This window comes from Apteryx rowi, unplaced genomic scaffold, assembly GCF_003343035.1.
Source record: "Apteryx rowi isolate R43461 unplaced genomic scaffold, aptRow1 scaffold_342, whole genome shotgun sequence".
NCBI classification, from domain to species: domain Eukaryota; kingdom Metazoa; phylum Chordata; class Aves; order Apterygiformes; family Apterygidae; genus Apteryx; species Apteryx rowi.
In genome coordinates this window covers 428,428-447,223 of record NW_020449886.1, presented here as the reverse complement: position 1 = coordinate 447,223, position 18,796 = coordinate 428,428, and the positions used below count along the sequence as shown (strand labels likewise).

The window sequence follows — 18,796 nt, the reverse complement described above, 5'->3', positions numbered from 1 at the left end:
AAAACGCGCCTGGATGCAATCCTGTGCAATGTGCTCTAGGTGCCCCTGCTTGAGCAGGGGGGTTGGACTAGATGATCTCCAGAGGTCCCTTCCAACCTCAGCGATTCTGTGATTCTGTGGGTTTCAAAAACCCTCAAAGTGTATTTGAGACTGATTTTTAGTAAAGGCCTTGGGCTAACCTCTGTGCCTCCTTTTTATTTTATGAGAATCAGAATCACAGTTTTAATTCTCCTTGCTGCAGAATCCAAATGCTTGTTATTCAGCAAACAGGACAGCTAGAAGAGAGTTTTTAGACCCATGGAGAGAATATAGTTATTGATGCCGTTTCCAACAAGTAAGAGATTCCTGTATAACCTTCAAAATACTTAATATAGTTGATCACCCCATCATATTTGTCTAAGCCTGTGTTACAGCAGTGGGGAGAATGGAGTTTGCCCATTGGAAAGGCACCTCTGGGGCTTGCTGTAACCTCCCTTTCTCTTGTGGATGCTGGCAGTGCTGCAGTTTTTAACTGCAGCTGTGGTCCTCTTTTGAGGACTTCACTGAGTTGCTATTAAAATTTGTCAGTAAGGTTGTGACACTTTTATCAGAGCACTGTAGCCAGAGGACTGGAAGTGGGGCCATTCCACTGTGTTCCGGTAGCCGTGCTAGGAAGTGTTAGGATGCCGGCAGAGAGACAGAACACAAGGGATGTCTATATGCCCAGCCCTACGCTTAGCTGGCCACCGTTGCCCTCCCGCCAAGGTAACCTGGTGGCCCACTGGCTCGGATAGGCAAAGATGAAGGGTGGATCCAGGCAGTGGGGAAAGCTTGCTCTGACTAAGGCATTCAGCAATGTTGCTGTGGCAAGAGGTTCAGTTCCTCACTCTTGTAGTTGCATAGTTTCTGTGTGCTCCAGTTCTTCATGGCTGAGATTCTCGGCCTTGGTTCCCTTTTGTGGCTCTGCTGGCCTGCAACCCATAAATTGGAAATTTGTGGGCTCCCTGATGTATTTTGTTTGCAGACAGTTTGTTCCCTTTGTTGGGACRGTTGCTGTGAACTAACAGCTCGCTCCTGGAAAGCTAGGCATCCTCGTCTGGCTTTGTGTCTTAAAAACTGCATGCAAAAGTGTGCCTGGGTTTGAATGAAAGGTAGAGACCCTTTGAATGGAAGGCAGAGAATTGCATGAGGCCTGTCAAAGACTGGAGAGTTACATGGTCATACCTGTTATCTTTGCTTTAAAATGAAGAGCTTCTTCATAAAGCATGCTACATGCAGCCAAGCTGTAAGGAAAAGTTATTAGAACAGGTGTTTGTGTAAGCTTTGCTTTCTCTAAGACTTCAGCACTTTTTGGCTATATAAAGCCATTCAAATCCTGGGAGATAAGCAAGGAAAAGTCTAATTCATACTGTAAATCCACTGTTTCTTCACTTATCAGAAATGATGGTTCAAATAGAGCACTGGACTGAGTGGCTGGAATCAGGAATAACTTCCAGGTGTGGACCAACTAGAACATAGGTGCAGGGGAGATGACCAGTAGACTCTTCAAAAGCATGAGCTCTCTTTGGGTTGGCCGGCAGAGCTATTGCAAAATGGGAGGCATGACAAGAGGGCTGCTGGCCTAAGCCGGTCCTAAGACTATGGATTTCCTCCTGGAGGAGGATGCACACATGAGTTTTGGCCATCCTCATGGCAGAGAGTGCTTGTACCTTCTCCATCTTGCACTATAATGTTTCCGACTACAGCATGCAGGTTGCAACCAAAAGGGTATAGTAACCAAAGCTTGCTGTATCACAGGTTGTAATGTGTTGAGAAACAGGCAGGTAGGATGGTAACAGCAGTAAGAAAGGACTATTTTAAAGGAAATGCTTGAACATGATCTCTTGGATTTACCTTGCCCTTCTCTGGAAAGTTTTCTAGCAAATCTGGAGCTGCTGAAGTGATCCATAATCTTCAGAATCCCTAGCTGTAAAGCAGGTCATTTGAATCCTGTTTTGCGTAACCAAATTGAACTTACTCTCCCTTTGCTGCTCTTTGCTACAGAGGAAACAGAGGTGCGGTCAGGAAGGTTGGCCAGGCTGTTCATAGGAGTCCAGGTAGTCCGAATCACCAGAGCAGTCACTGCCTTTCTCCCCCTTGGGAGTGCCCAGAGTGGACTGAAAAGTCTATAGACTGAATGAATGTTTTCTGTTTATATCTTTTTTTTTTAAAGCACCTTTTTTTTTGCCAATGTTTTGACATAGTAGCCAAAACTAGTAAAATGTTTGGGCGAGTGGCCAGTGCTTGTTTTACTGAACAGCCTCAGAAACTGGAAATATCCRTGAACCTGAGGCTTTTTGAATGAAACAGTTGTGGTGCCAGATACAAAGAGAGCTGGGGGAAAAAAACCAGGCATGTTCAGGCTGCTTTATAACTGTCTCTTCCCGAAGAAAACTCCTCCCTCCCCCTTTTAGAAGCTCTGTAGCACTGAGTGAGGAGAACTGGCTTTCCAGCACGTGGATATGAAGGCAGTGCTTACCCAGCTGGGCTCCTGCCTGCTTGGCTGCTGCCTAACTGTGGCTTTTGGGGAAAAAGGAAGTTACAGCCCAGGGAGGATGAAATCCTGCTTCACCAGCCTCGGATGTAGTGCAGTTTGTGAAGGAAATAAAACAGGCTGGTCTGCCTTGTTTGAGGGATGCTGCCGTGCCCTGGGGGAAGGATGACAGGAGTGGGTTGAGGCGCAGGGGTACATAGAATCGTTTCTGGATGGTGCCTTGGCTTCTGGCATGACTCTGGGCTGGTCCAGGCTCCCACATCTAGGAACGGGGGGCTGACGCTTCCCGAGCTCTCCATGGTGTCGAGGGTCAGTTATGCGGGGTCTGGGGCCCTGAGAGGGCAGAAGGAGCGTGGTCGGCAAGGAAGCTCCAAGGAACGGCTTTGGGGGAAGGCAAGGAGTGCAGTGGGTGGTGACACTTCATTTGCTTTCTCTCTGCTTTCTTTGGCAAAATTCCCCCAAACTGAAGTGGGTGCAGAACTGGATCCATTAACAGGCCTTTTCAGATTATAAACATGTTTTGTGTAGATAACTCTTATACTTTTACCTGCTTGTGAGACAAATCCTGGACAGAATTCCTTTTGCGAATAATTTCCCCTGTGCCTTAAGTGAGAGGAAGGCAAGCGGCTTTAATCCTCTGCCTAGTGTCTAGTGAGACATTCATACTGCATTCATCGCTATGGTGTCTGCACCATTGTGCACAGACTTTCAATTAGCAAGGGTTCTGGTTTTGTTTTTTGGGGGGATTTTTTGTTGTTTTTTTTTTCCCCATAGAAAACTCTCTCTTATTGCATGAAACCCTTTCATGCTGCCTGCTTGTTTTATTCTTGTGTGTAATGTGGCACAAGCAGCGTTCTGTTGTACTCACAGGAAAGAAGGCAGTCTGTAAGGGAAGTGCTTAATTTAATAAATTGCAGATTTTTGGTACATGGGATATTTGTTCCAACAGTGGGTTTTGCACTGCCCAAAATTTCAGTTTCAATTAACTTAATTGTATTCAATAGGCTGAATGAAAAGATCTTAAGTAGCATGTGAGTCAGGCATTCAGAATGTGTGTTTGTAGGAGGCGGCTGCTGCCTGCTCAGCTGATGCACAGGGGAGCTGAGCCGTGCACAYGGATGCACAGATACACAGAGCGGGCACGAGCTGTGCGTCTTGCTCGTTTCCTGGCATATTTCAGTGTAAAGGTTTGACATGCATGTCAGATGAATGGTGGCACTTGGTGGTTGCAGGTGGTCGGTCTTTCTGTGCCTCCTTTTCCCCATGCATCCACATTCTGCTCCACATACACATCCTGTCTTCCTTAATAAGAAGAGATACCATAATAAAAAAGAGGCTTTATTAAACTAATGTGATAAAGGCATTTTCTTTGAGGATTTAAGCACTTCATTTTTAATAATAAAAATCAAATTGTCATTGTTGCACCCTGTATAAGTTTTATTCAAATCAGCCTCTAAATGCTTCATGCCTAAGCAGCTCTCTCCTGAGATGTATGTATTTTAGCATTAGTTAAATGAGTTTAAGAACGAAGCTCATACTCCAGCTGTAGGCAGTGAATCTAGGGATCAGGAGTTTTTAATTTGAGTGAGAGACTGATATGTTCAGCTGCTCTGAAAGGAACTAGGAAACAACTGGTCTCCCATTTACACTGATGTGAAACCAGTTTAAGTCCTCTGGGTTCTGAAGTTCATATGAACTGACAGCAACGTGGCATCAGAAGTTTTGCCCGTTGAGACAGAAAGAGTTGTTCGGGGAGCAGGATGAAAACACAGTTCTGCATAATGGAAACTGTGACTGGATGAATGTTAAGGTGCTTGGTTTGGCTATCCACACAAAAATTTCCACTGATTATCTAAACCAATTTTGCTCAGCAAAATTGAACCGGATACATTGCCAAGATAGGCATTGCTAAGAGATTTCCAACACTTCTGCTTCATATTCTAGCTAGAATTAGGAAGAGATGCAAGGAAAGGAAAGCAATGAACATCTGAAAATGAGCTTGAGTCCTAAGAATCTTGCAAGTATCTCGTATATGGATTCTTGCTGAGTGCTGTATATATAGGGGCAAAGAGAAGTCTTTTTAAAGTTATTGAATGCATCTTGTTCAGGCCAGAAGACAATATTGAGGATGTTAAAATTGGGACCCAGATTAAATGTAGGGAGGAGTACAGATGTCAGGTGAAGGCCTGCCTTGGCATGAGAAAAAATACAGCAGGTAGAATTGCTTTATTTCCTTGAAGAGCTGGAAGTTAGTGCTTCTGCTGCAAAGCTTCACTGGCTGACCTTTTGGGTTGCAAGGAACAGTCAATTTTAAATTAAAGCAATTATTTTGGCCTGACAAAATCAAGTTTGCTGTTGTATGCTGAAGGTAAGATTTCAGTGTAGTTCATTACGAATGAGCAGCTAACCAGTGGTTCCCTACCTGCTACCTTCCTGTGCTGGAAATAGGCCCTCCATGCTGGATGGGGATGCTGAGGAGGGATAGGTTTACATCACTGGTCTTTGAGATTTTGAATCTGAATAAATACCCACATTTCCTGATTCTGATCTGACTCTCATCTATACCTGATGGGAAGCAGAACAGTTTGTCTCTTGAGACTGTGAATTATGAGTACTTCTATTTGGGCTTTAAGTACTACAGGAGCAATATTTTTCTAGTATTTCAGCATTTTCTCTGTTGCTTTTGGCAACAGCTGAATTATGGAGAGGCACAAATAAACCGAAAGTATGAAAGTATGAAAAAAGTATTTATACTCTTTTAGTTCTTCATATATATGTAACCTCCTTGTATAGAACATAAAAACTGAGGTTTAGCAAATTAGTTGGGTTTATTCAAGTTTTTGCTTCGGCCAGTGTTTTGATTGTCCAAAAGCCTGCTTTGAACCTTTTTAACCTTAGAAGGTTCTGCCTGTTCCCGTAGAGGCATTGCTCTGGTCTGTACCGGAGGAGCTCAGCTCTGATCTCGATCACTGAACTTGGAAGCATGTGAGGTCCTGGTCAGTGCTCACAAGAGGTCTCCTGCTGCCTGATGTCCCTCATCGTCCTCTGTCCCCAGTACATCAGAGTCTGGGCTGCACTCCAGCATGACCTCCTCACCTCAATCCAGATTGCTTTTGAAACGCTTTGGTTGCAAAACTGTCCTTCTTTCAGTCACTGGCGCGGTCTGCTGCCCCCTAAGATCTCCCTTACAAGCCTGATCCAAAACCCTTTGGGAAGAAGACAGAAAGGCTTCGCTTGCCTTCTGTGGGCTTTGGGTCAAGCCTTTGTGCTGGCCTCAAGGCTTAGTTAGTAGGTCCTTTGGATTTAGGTGCCAGTCTGAGTGACATTTGCTCTACATTGTAGTGTATCATCTTTCAGAAGTTGCTTTAAAAGGTTCCTTGCCCTTGAGGTTTGGTTTGTTTGTCCTGGAAATCCTGTAGGTAATAAAGAAGTGAGTTCACAAACGGGGTTCACAGAACAAGTGCAAAGCAAACCCCCAAGACAGTGGCTTTGTTTGCTGGCTTGTTTTTGAAGGACTAGATTACAGCTAGCTTGAAAAAAACGCTGTCAAAATTCCTCCTACTTTAAATAGCCTCCAAAGACTTTTTTATTTTGATTGAACATGTGCTCCTTTCTCCACCGCTGGTTATTATTATTATTATTATTTTTTAAGTCTATTATGGATGCAGTGTGTAATTCAAGAAATGGAGCAAGTTCCAAGTGTAAACTGAACTGCCTGAGCAGAGCCCTCGGCTCCTGGCTGTGCACACCTAGCTTGTCAGCAGGGCCCACGTTACCATTAAACTTTTCATCAGCTGCCTCTTCAGTAACTGGCTTAAAAATGATGCACAAGAGTGGAAAAAGAAACAAAAATATTATCAAGCTACTTATCCTAAAATGTGTTCAGTACAGATGATCTGTTTGGTCATTTAAAATCAGTTTGAGACTCTCTASTCCCTGAGGATCTTCTTTTAGGTTTGCAGAGTTAGTTACTCTGCAAACTGCCAATTTTTTTTTAAATATGTGAGATGTATGTAAGTTGGAATGAGCTAATTTAGCCAATGGAATTTTATAACAAATGTATGAATGCTGTGGGTTTTCTTCCCTCACCCCCTCCAGCAGAAACATAATTTGCAGAAATGAAAACAGTCCTTGGCTGGCTTTAGGGTTTTCTCAAAAATAGAAACAGTAGGGATTGTCTGGCTGGGCCAGTTTCCTCGCTACACACCTGGTGTATATCACTTTAAAAAATAAATTATGCCTCATTAAATTACAATTAAATGAAATCATGATCATTTGTTTTTCTGGAAGGAAGATGTTTTGCATATTGAAAGCCTAATTTGTTGCAGGTGACAAAAAGGCTGAACAGATTATTTAATATCACTTTATTTTTTATAATGTTGCTCACTGGTTAGTTTGTGTATACTTCAGTAGCTCAGAATTATATTATTGTAAATGTTACTGCTCTCCAGATCCTTTATTTTATTGTGCTATCCTGTCACTCGGCTATCTTGCCACTGCTGTTTACCAGTGCTGTTGGTTGCAGGAGGACACGAGATTTTTCCCTCTGAGTCAGTTTTCTCGTTATCTGTCCTGCTGTTTACACGGCTCTTAGGCTGCCGGGGTGCTCGGTCTTGTGCAGGAGCCGCAGCATACCGCTCTCTGCAGCAGGCTTTCGGCTTGCTTATCCCTGGCTGGAGCAGGAGGTCTGTGGGGCTGACCTGCTGCCTGAGGGCCCCCGCTGCCCCGCGGGGGTACCGGTGTGGCCGTGTCGAGTCGCTTTTTCCTGTTGCAGGCTCCCTCGGCTGCTTGTGAAGCTGTTGTCCCGTTGCTGCTGCTCATAGCCCAGCCCGCTGAACCGGCGTGGCTTACCGTAACGCGCCGCGTTGTGCAGCGCGGCGGTGCAGCCGCGAGGGGAAATGCCGCTGCGTCCCTGCTGCGGAGCTGAGACCCGCAGAGGAGGAAGGGGCAGACCGCTCGGGTCCAAAACCGCTGTTTCTATCCCACCACAAGCCATTCCTGTTCATTAATCAGTGCCTTCGAGCACAGGGGTTGGATATCTCGGGCTGGGCCGTGGGATTGTACCCCTTCGTGCCACGGCCAAGCTGCTTGTACCTGGGAGCCCCCCGTTTACATACGGAGTCAGTGACCGCACTGAAAAGTAATTGCTGGCGTGCTTTCACATATATTTCTGCTCTCCATTTTGGAAATTAGACCATAAATTTAGCCAAGTTGAGATGGGGGGAGAAAAAGCTGTCTTAGAGTCARCTCCAGTAGCCTTCAGGTTCCTTTTTGTCAATGCAAACCCATGATTTGTTTTGGAAGTCATATTTTTCTTTAAAAAATCCCTTAAAAGAACCAGAAAATTAAGAATTTGGAGAATCTGTGGAACTGATACTTCATTTTTTATTGCCTTTGGAGAATATTCCATTGACTTCAAGAGAAGATTATAATAGGGATATGCTGTATCGATCTTGGAAAGGTTGAAGTACAAGCGATGGGTTCAGGCTTCTGTGCTGTCCTTCTTTAGTTAACGTCCCTCAGCCTGTGAGTCTGGCAAACTCTGGAAAGCTTTCCAAAATGTCCCCAGCTTCTCTGCGGTGTGGTAAACCGAGGAATAAGCCAGGTACAAGCATGTGCTTCTGCCTTCATGCAGAAAGAGGCAGCAGGAAGCACGGGGCTGTCCAGGCTCGGGCGCCCTTCAGACCTTTCACCGCGTGGGCCTGTTTCACTGGCCTCCTCTTCTCCCAGAGCTCTTCCCTCCCGCTGCTGCTCGCGCGCCCCCCTGCAGCTCCGCCCCGCTTCCAGGCCTTCTGGTAACCACTGACAATCACACAAACATATAATTGGGAGTCTCTTAGCTTGGTCCTGTGGATTACAGGCTGAGAACAAGGAGCTGTACGCTACCTGCCTTCAGGGGCCACCAGTTGTCTATGGAGCTTCTTTTGAGCGCTTACGGCATAAACACTGCCAACGTAGAGCTCTCATGTATGTGTTTTAATGTATGTGTTTAGTAGCAGATAGCAGATGAAGTCAGATACAGATATGTTGTTTGCCAGTCTGTTGTTTTTGTTAGGCTGTTTGGTAAATAAGATCAATAAATACTAAAAATGTTTGCATTTGGTCATTGGTCAACTGTCCCGCCAATGTTTTAGTAAGGCTTGTTGGGAGACTCTCTGATATGGAAGAAATAAGCTAAGACTAAATATTTAAGGGTTTTGACTATGTGGTTGTTTTCTAAGTAATATTTTCTTACAAGTAAGGAGTAAGGCTTGACTGTAGTTGTAACGCAGCTTGCCTTGGTCGTGACTGTAAAGTAACTGTGCAAAATGTTCATGTCACGAGCTGGCACCGAATGGCGCGTGGGCCACGGCAGGGTCCCTTGCCCCGGCAGGCCGAGCGCTGGCGCTCCGCTCACGGTGCGTTCGGGCAAGCTTCCCGGGCCCAGGAGCCGCCGAGCCGGCTGCCACTCTGCGCAGCGTTCGTGGCGGAGAACGTGCACTGCGGCGTGGCAGGCAGAAACACCGAGGGACCTGACTGCTCTGGGCAATACACAGGCAGAGCAGCCTTTTAAAGCACCGACCCTCCGGCTGCCGTGCCCTGCGGTGTGTTGCATATGGTCTGGGTGGGCCGAAATGATCCCTCTCTGCTTCTTTGTACACCAGTACATTTAAACGTACGTTGTTCAGGAAGCTCCCGTTACCACCTTGTGGAGCAACATGCGCGTTTGTAAAGGGGCAGATGCAGGGTGGTTCCTCAGAGCAGCTGGTGAATGCGCTGTACTCTCGTGATCGCTGCGGGCCCTGATCCTGGTTTTACAAGGTGCCTTTGACTGCTGTGCCACTGTGGAACCGTCACGTGCTTACACTTACGCACGAGTTTAATCCCATCGTTTGATGTAAGCCTCTCAATACCATTTTCACTGGTGTTTTGGAAGTGCCCTTGGCTGTGCTGGTTGCCTCCTGGCATAATGGCTTTTCTAAAAACTGGATGAGCATAGTGTTCATTTGTTGTCACAGTGTGAGACCTGTGGTATTTTTAATGAGACATGAATGGGTTAAATCCCTAAAAGTAGATTCTAAGGCTTTATGATTTGCTGCAGTTTTCTCCTCTCAGAAATGACTGTCCAAACCAAAATGAACGGACTGTAACATCAAAACATAGTGAAACGTTCTTTCTTTATAAACCTCTTGCGCTGTTTAAATGTCGAAACTAAATTTACCAACCTTGGCAGATTTGTCGAAGAAGAACAGGACTGCCAAGTGTTCCCAGCTTCAAGTAAAGAGAGAGCGAGAGAGAGAGGGAGATCTAACAGCTCCTAAAATATTTGCAGCAAACACCTGGTGGTAACTGCAGTTTCTTCTCCCCAGTGCACCTACCTTCATATCCAGTGTCGCCATGCTCAGATGGTTATTACAGTGCCAGAATAGGACAGTCCCAAAATAGACCCCAGCCCCCAGAAGACAAACACTTTCTTACAAAATATACCCTCTGGGAAAGCCCATGAGATTCTGATGTCAGTTCTCAGTATTGCAACCCAGCTGGTTACASCAAACAAATGAAAAAAAACCAACAACACATGACTTTTTTTTTTTTTTAATTTTTTGAACCAGGGCTTGCTGTCGGAGATCCTGCGTAAGGAAGAAGACCCTAGGACAGCTTCGCAATCCCTCCTGGTAAACTTAAGGGCAATGCAGAATTTCCTCAACCTGCCTGACTCAGAGCGGGATCGTATATATCAGGACGAGAGAGAGAGAAGTATGAACCCCAAYGTGAGCATGGTGTCTTCAGCAGCCAGCAGCCCGAGCTCCTCCAGAACCCCCCAGGTAAGATGCAATCCCTCTTTACCTGTTGTCATGACATCCTGTGGATTAGTGTGGGTAAAGGGTTCTTCTCGGCACTTCCCTCTCTGCTGCTCTTCTTGCCTGGATGTGTTGTGGAAATTCTTCTGTAAGATTTTGGAGTGGCTGTTAAGAGGTGTTTGGGGAATTTCAACAAGACATCGTGACGACTCTAGCTTTGACCAATACCATAAATGCAGAAAAGAATGCTTGTGACAGTACGTGAAAGAATGCACGTGGGCTGCACACGCAGGCTGGTGATATATGCCTGTTATATGGCTGTTACCAGATGTATCATGGAAAGACCATTTACATAACTTTTTGTCTCAAGCAGTCTGTGTCCATTACATTCCGTAAAACACCGAGAAAATTTCTGGGCAGATGAAGGTGTTCACATATGTTGCAGTAAAAAGCATGTGGTGAACAGGAGTCCAAAGTGAATTAGAAATCAGGGTGCTCTGTTTTGTGCCTAGGAAATCACAGTCCTTGATTTAAAGGTTTACATTGGTAATTATTTGAAGTACAGAAAGTAGAGATGGGCAGGGTGTTGAGAAGGAAGATGATGGTTTACAGTTCCAAACCAGCTGTCATCTCATTGACTTAACTGCATGTGTTTATTAACATGCTGTTGCCACCCACGTCCCTGGATAGGTTGTTCCTTTGCACTAAGAGAGAACATCCACACACTACGCTGTTATGGTGTGTTCCCCCTTTTACCAGGCTGAATGCAGTCCCAGATGTGTACTCTGAAAAAAGAGAGAGGGTGCTTGCACAGAGGTTATGGTCAACTCTTGTCATGACATTTCCCTAACTCGAGTTTGAAATTTCTAACTGCCCAGACCCGAGAGCTCAGTTCTAGCACTTTGCTTGGTACTGAGCTTCCTCAGTAAGTGGGCCTGTATAACTCTCCTGCTTTGGTGCCTTCACAGTCTTGTAGCCTACAAAGCCTCTGAGCGCTAGCTTGGGCTGTGCATGTGTTAGCTGTGCTTATAATAGTACTGAGCACTTTTCATATTGAATTCTGTAGCCACAGCTGCTAAAAATAAATAAGCGTCTTGGGGGGGATAGTTTTAAATGCAAAGTGATTATCCTTAAGGAAGGTGTGTTGGTTTTGTAGAAACTATTGAGCTTGCTTAGTTTAATGCTGGCATTTGTGTATGCTTCACGACTATACATGATGTAAAAAATTGTTTTCACTGAAGGCTGTTTTCTAGTGTTTCTTGCCAACCCAAAATTGACACTGAGTTATTATTACATATGAAACTCATTGTTGTGTAGCTCTTATCTTTTTTAGTTACCTTTCCATGGAAATATAAATTTTATAAAAAGAACTATTTTGAGTAGTGTAGCCATATTTTCTGCATTTATATTAATTCATGAAAGGATTATCTTATTCATACTGATATTTAGCATGATAGATTTCACAACTAGAATCAAGTAACAGAAGGAAATGGAGTAGTTAGATGCAGTGCAGTGAGAGTAAGAGTCTGATCTGTTGCTCCATCTCTTTCCTCTGTTCAAATAAGACATTTTTCCCATATCCTAGCCTGCAGCTTTAAAAAAATGGAAATTTTGCCTTCCTTTTAAAGAGCTAAGTACTACTAGAAAACCGTACTCTAAAAGTGTAAAGCAAGCCCTTTTTGCCTTATTTTGGCTTGAGGAATCCAGTAGAATATCGGGAGATTTTTAGCGAGCAAAAGCTTCGCACAAATCTTTGTGTACCTGGTGCTCGCCTTGCGCCCACCGGATAACATCCCCCGGTCCTCGGAGGGCCAGCACCAGTCAGCACAGGTGCTGTTTTGACAACTTGGACACCTCTGCAAATGAGGCTGCTTCCCAGCTCGGAGGCAGGCGGCACAGCTACTTTGCTTCCCCATATGCCTGGTATTAGTTGCGATAAGACAAATACCGTCTTCATGTTAGTGCAGTGATTCCCAGGAGCATTGCCTCCCGGAGCAGAGAGGTTAAACAGCAGGGAGCGAGGTGCTTTGGAGGTAGCAGCGGTAACTGAAAGGAGGAACTGTACTGTCCTTTCAAGAATTATGTTACAGTGCTGGAGAAGTTGATTTAATGGCATTTTGAAACATGGTTTCCATAGATACCAATCTCTTGAGGCAATACTTCCGGGAATGATTTTTTAGTGCACTGGGTAAAATGAGAGAGTATTGGCATATACCACTGTAAATGCTGGTGCTGGGGCAGCCGCGAAGGTAGGCAGGAGGAGGAACCCTTGTCTCTATAACTCAACCAGGCCTGAAACCCCCTTGTGGGGTATTTCCTAAGTACAGTCAGACATGGTTCAGGACCTACATGAAGATGAGAGTGGCAGATTAATCTAGCAAAAGGATTTGAGTGCTTTGGGGAAAAAATTCTGAGCTTTTAAAGGTTATTGCGTACATGTAGCCCGTTCTCTCCCCTCTGTGGAAAACCAGCAGCAACTTGTGGGATTTCAGAGCTCTTGCACTAGGATTACAAACACTACCTTTATTATTTTTTATTTATTTATTTTTTTACAATTTGCAATAAGACATTTCAATTCTTGTTACTATCAAGACTTGTTTTAAATCTAGGCACCTAGTATTAAATACTTTATTTTGGTGCCTGTGATACTTCCGTTTGATACTTGCTCTGCCTATTTATTTTGGTAATTAAATAAAAAACGGCCCAGCTTTCAGGGTGTCCAGTGCTGGCTCGTTTCTGACTTTCGGTTATGGAGCTGACAGGGCAGGAGACCCACGCAGGACAGCTGCAGTTGAAAACTTCCTTTCCTGTGCTGATCTTGCTCCTCTCTGAATCCAGCCCCTGCCCTTGGGCCCTGAGGCCGATGGGGTCCCACCGGCTGCCCCAGCCACAGGCTCCGTCGGGCGGGAGGGCTTCGTCATCCCCTTTCAAGCACTGTGGTGCCTTGGGAGAGGTAAGCTCCGTTCTCCATGGACCGTGACGGGCTTGCACRGTCCGCTTCCTTCCCAGGATCTCCATGCTGTTTTCTTCAGCCTGCCCCCAGTTCCCCTAACTCTCCTTGTCTGTGTAGACTGAATCTGGGAGCCCAGCGGCTCTGTCAGTCCCTCCATCAGGCCGTACTCGCTCGCGCGCTCAGGCGCGGTGGTCGGTGGTGAGTCTGGCCCCTGGGCTGCCGAGTGGCCCAGGAGGCTCTGGTCTGCCCCGCTCCCTGCATGAACGCGGGCCACTGTCCTCAGCAGAGCAGAAGGATCTTAGGCCCTTTGGAGGTGGCTCCTGCAGTGACAGCCGTGCTGCCTGGGAGCTGGCAGGGATCGAGCCAGCAGTGGCTTGCAGCCGGGGCGGTGGCGGCTGCTGCTGAGGGCTGGGGCGTCCTAGCTCGGCTTTGGCACCACTGCCGTACGGCTACGTGGGTTGTGTGCGGCCAGTCTGGGCAGGTGCCATCTAGACAGGGCTTCAGAAAGGAGAGAAGACACATGGCTCTTCAAGCTTTGTCTGGAAGCCAGAGGCACAACGATTAGTCTAGATTGGTGTACTGACTGGATTTTGGCTCGATTATTAACGTGGGCTTTGGTACAACAGGGATGTTACAGACAGGAAGATTTGGTAGGATAGCAAAAGAAAAGGGGAAGTTCAGAGGGTTTGGTTTTGCCTAGTTAACCTTCCCATTACCAAAGAGGCATTTGGGCACGTCTGCCCAGTTAAAAATTGACCTTAGATGTACTATATCAGCCTTAAACTCTGGTACAAAAACAGGGGCCAACTGAAAAGGTTTATAATTGGGCCAAATATCTGAACGTCACCAGGGTTTATGGGAGATTTGGATCTATCTGGACGTGTGAGCTTTGCCACTTAGGGTGTTTTGTTCCTTACGATCTTTATGCCTTAAGAGAAAACAGGCATTTTGTATCTGTAACCTATATATTTCCCCTAAAGGCGCTGGGGAGGGGGATTAGTGAGGTGCTGCCCGCCCAAGGCCGGTGGAAGGGCCCGCGGCCTGCACCCTGCCGCCTGGCAGTGAATCCGGAGAGCGGCCCTGCCTGAGGGGCTTTAAAGTAAAAATCTTGCAGCAGCCTGCTGAATTGTATGGATACAAGCCTTACAGGGGTAGTCCAGCCTGGGGAAAGCACTGGCAACGGCCGTTATTGTCCTTCATTTGTCACAGAAGCTGATGGGAAATCATTCAATTAAAAGGAGTGCAGCGGAATACACAAAATCTCAATATGAGTTTAGGAGAATGAGGGCAGCACATCAAAGGCATGCCAAAGCCCAGCTTTATGAAATGATTTTTTTTTTTCATTTCCACTGATTTCCTAGGTGAAATTAGGTGACTGTCTGGCTAGCATAATGATGATAAGGCTAGGAAACCATACATACTCAAATGACATACGTATAGTTTTAATAAAGGATGAGGGAGACTTGAGGGAGTGCATTAAATTGAGTAATAATTTATTATTTAGAGACCTCTACCCATTTACTCATTTTTTCTGGGAGAATTGGCTCTTCCTCGGAGGTGCAGGCCACTTCCAGCACGGGGAGAAGAAGGCAGAGGCCAGGGCATATGCCATAGTAGGTAGCTGGCAGAGCAAACTTCAGCGGCTGCCTGCAGCCGCATGCCCCAGCTACCTATCCGGGGCTCGAGCTGTTCAATAAACATGCTGGGAGAGGGAGAGGGGGAGAGTTGACAGGGCCTTGCATGTCCTATAGGAATGCACTGCAATTATTTCCAATCACAATTAACCTGATTAGAATAATGGACAGGAAGTGTCCCTCTGTAGCTAATGCAGTTTGGCATCAGCTGACTGAAATCCTTTGATAATTTCTGCACAGATGGCTGGGCTGAAAGCAGCACTTTTTTAATTATTATTTTCATGGTCTCTTGGTAGGCCAAAACCTCGACACCAACAACAGACCTCCCCATTAAGGCAGACGGCGCCAACGTCAACATCACAGCTGCCATTTATGACGAGATCCAACAGGAGATGAAAAGGGCCAAGGTATCTCAAGCTCTGTTTGCCAAAGTGGCTGCCAATAAAAGTCAGGTGAGTGGTAGAGGGGATTTCGTGGTTGCGGGGCTTTTTGTTTTTTTTCGTTTTGTTTTTAAAGCAAACTCTGGGGCTGGAATTACACCCATCTCCTCCTCCCACCAATAAAAATACATCTGTTCCTACAATAATAGTAATCTTCATCTCTGGGGAACCTGTCATGTTTTTGGCTTTTGCCTCCTTAAATGGTTTCCTTTTCCTGTTTAAAATAGGATGGGAATTGGACCATTTCACAGCCAGTTTTTTCCCCCTTTTGTACAAATGGGCATATGTCTTTTCACACTTTTGATATATAGCTCACACCTCTGTTAATGGGACAGGAACCTTCCAAAATGATGGTAGGTAAAGAAATTGTTTTCTTAAGTGAGTAACTGAGGGAAGGCAATGGGAAACTGCATCCTAGGCAGTGTTAGGAAGATGTTTCCTTTTTTTTCTTTTTTTGCACATTGTATATGCTGCATACAGTATGGCCGTGTAAATAATTTACATCAGGCTCAATCAGTTTAAAAAAAAAGAAAAAAAAAAGAGAGCATTGCAGTGAGTTCTCCTGGATTAGTTTTCACCTTTGGTATAAAAAATATATATGGGCAAACCTAAGCCAGGGTGAAATTCTTGCAGAGAATCCATTAATTTAAAATTTTCATCCAACTCTTTAAAAAAATATAATGTACCAGAAGGGATTTTGTGGAAAGGACAGACAGAATTTTTTGTAGGAAGGGCAGCAAATGGACTGGAGACTATTGGAAGGAATTGTTTACTCTGTGTGAAAAGAGCTGTTTCTGATCCTGGATGAAAATTACTCAGTTGTGCTAGGAGGTGGCATCAATATGCACGCACAAATGTGTTTGTGAGAATGAGAGAGAGGGGTATAGAAGTATCTAGATGCATATGCATATTTTTATTTTCCTTCATACAGGAAAACAATATTGTAGTCATTTAAATGGATGTTAAATAAGAACTTGAAAGGCATATAAACAAAGCATCAAAGGCTATCAGTGCACATAGGAGAGCCTTGTCCTGGTTATAGGTATTCGTGTCCTGGCTCGTGCAGGTCTGATTCATTTTTCCTTCCCCGTTTGATCATTATTTTTCTTTGCCTTTTGCTTTCTCTTGTCAGAGTACAGGGGCTACAGTTCACCATCCCTCTACCCCCCAACAAAATCTCAGGCACAGTATGAAATACATAAAAGGAAAATACCATGGAACCCTCTTAAACTGTTAAATGCATAAAAATCTCATGTACCACATGGCAAAATGTAATGAGAACTGGAGCTGTTAAACGAATAAAGCTGTTAAAAGCATAATGCCACTTGGCACAACTACTGTGCATTTAACGGTTTTCCACTGTGTAATAAATGACATATGTGGTAAACGTGCAGTAAATATAAAAACTGCACAATTGATTTTGCAAACGTGCCCCTTATTCTTTACTCCATGCAGATATCAAAGTTCCACCCAGAATCTGGACTGGACAGCTTTTAATCAGGAGTGTTTAGCACAGACTGAATGCCAGCCTCTCTGAGGTTTGGCTTAAAATTGCTGCGAGCTTCCTGTCATTATACCCAGAGGCTTCTTGAAATAGAGAGGGACTGAACCACCCAACAATAATTTGGGTGGCTCACCAGCTTCAGTCTGTGCCAGCCAGAGTGCGCTTCTCTGGCAGCATTGCACACCAGCACCAAAACAAAAATATGGTCTGTAGTCTTTCACATGGAAAAAGACAGAACAGGGCAGATTCTGAAAGCTGGATGCAAAAGGTTGAGAGCAGGATCCACAAATGTTATTGATTAAAGCAAAGTTACTGTACATAGAGGTTTTGGTTCCTCAGCAGCAGTGAATAAAGAAGCGTTTCTGAGGCTGATGTTTCTTTGTTTCACAGCCCTGCCAAGGCAATACTGGCTCCCTGGGATGACCCAGCATTCACCATGCTGAGATGTCATAGCTCTCTGCTGGAGCATGAAAGTGGTTTATGGGGGCACAGGAAGGCAGGGACAGAGAGGCCGTAGTCACGGCCCGCAGCAGTTCTCAGCCTCCTCCCTGACCTGATGCCCCTCCGCACACCCACGCCTTCCTTGCCGGGGACACCCATGAGAGCCGTGGCCAGAGGGAGTGCCAAAAGCATGGGCACAACTGCACGTCTAGGAGAGAGACCCCTCTTCCTATGGCCTGGCGGCATGTCCAGCATAGCACCATAGGTCTAGTTTGCTTAAAAACTAGTGGTGGAGCTTTCACAGTGCTTTGTGCAGACCAGTTGTGCCGGTCCTGGACACTTCCCATGAAGATGCTGCTGATCTCAGCAGTCGAGTTACATGGCGGGGAGTGCTCTTGAAAACTCTGCCCATATCTGTAGAAGAGATAGAGTTTGAAAGAGGGGAAAAAGAGCTACTCTGAGAGTTTGTTTGGACTCTGCGCCAAGGTTCGTTCACTTGCTGTTCTCCACAGGCCTGGCTTGCGTTGCGTTGGCTTCCTCTATTATTCCCTCACCCCAGACTACTGAGAGGCTTCCAGTTTGCTAACAAGGCATGTGTTATGTTGGGCGCTGCTGTTCTGTCAACAGCAATCCACATTGCTGTGAGATCTTCACAGTTTCAGCAGCCAGTGAATCTCCGACAGGGCTGTTTTGACATTTTATACACAGGGCTGTGTGTCATGTACCCAAGAGAGCATCCAGAGCCAATGGAGGCCTCATTTCATCTTCTGCCTTCGTACAGGAAGAGTGGTACCCACTGAGAGCAGTTATTGCAAGTGGCATCATCTACTGGTGGAGTTAATGGACCTCTAATTTACCAAGTAGCCGTCTTTATTCTTAAGTCAAGGCACGTTCTCAGTTCAGCAACTAAAAGGTAGGGGAGCTGTTAGAAACCGAGGATATAATTTGCAGAGCTCACAAGTCAGGATAAATGTGAGGAACAGGGCCTCACAAAGGTACCAAGGTAGTATGGTGAGACTCCTTTAAGGGAATCAACCTTCATAGAAGTCTCAAGTCATTAATTTTACACTTTGACTTGTTTGTCACTTATTTTCATTAACGCTTATTTAATCCTTTGCAACTCAAATCCAGGTATTTTTAGTCTTTTTTGTGAAGTGCTGTGCATCTGTTTGTCTTGTGGAAGGCAGCAGGACCTGAGGGTCCTCAGCGCCCTCCAAGCTCAGCCTCCAGACTGGGAGTTCTTATCTTACTTTAGTTGCCAGCTGTTAGTGATGTACCCACTGGATACCATGCTGCTTCTTTGGAGATGCCTCTTGGTCATGCCCTTTGTGCCTTAAATGGCAAAATCCAGGGCCCTAACTTATCACCTTGAGGTGTTTCTGAGTGTGGTGGGAACACTGGGGTTTGACCTTCAATCTGCGCTTCAGGCTGTCATGGTTGAATTTGACTCACAACGAAATGGCTTCCCAGCATGCCATTTCAGAGAGGTTCAGGTGGCCTGCATGCCTCCACAGCTGGACAGTGGGGGCAG

General features: G+C 45.5%; 1 protein-coding gene across 2 annotated transcripts in view; it reads left to right on the top strand.

Moving 5' to 3' along the window:
- The window catches only part of SATB2 (SATB homeobox 2), a 116,771-nt gene that overhangs the window by 66,204 nt on the left and 31,771 nt on the right, over positions 1-18,796 (top strand). For both annotated transcript variants that reach the window (XM_026072456.1, XM_026072457.1), the window contains exons 7-8: positions 10,105-10,317; positions 15,177-15,332. In XM_026072456.1, the coding sequence (XP_025928241.1) occupies positions 10,105-10,317; positions 15,177-15,332 (369 nt within the window). The remainder of the gene's footprint in view (positions 1-10,104; positions 10,318-15,176; positions 15,333-18,796) is intronic.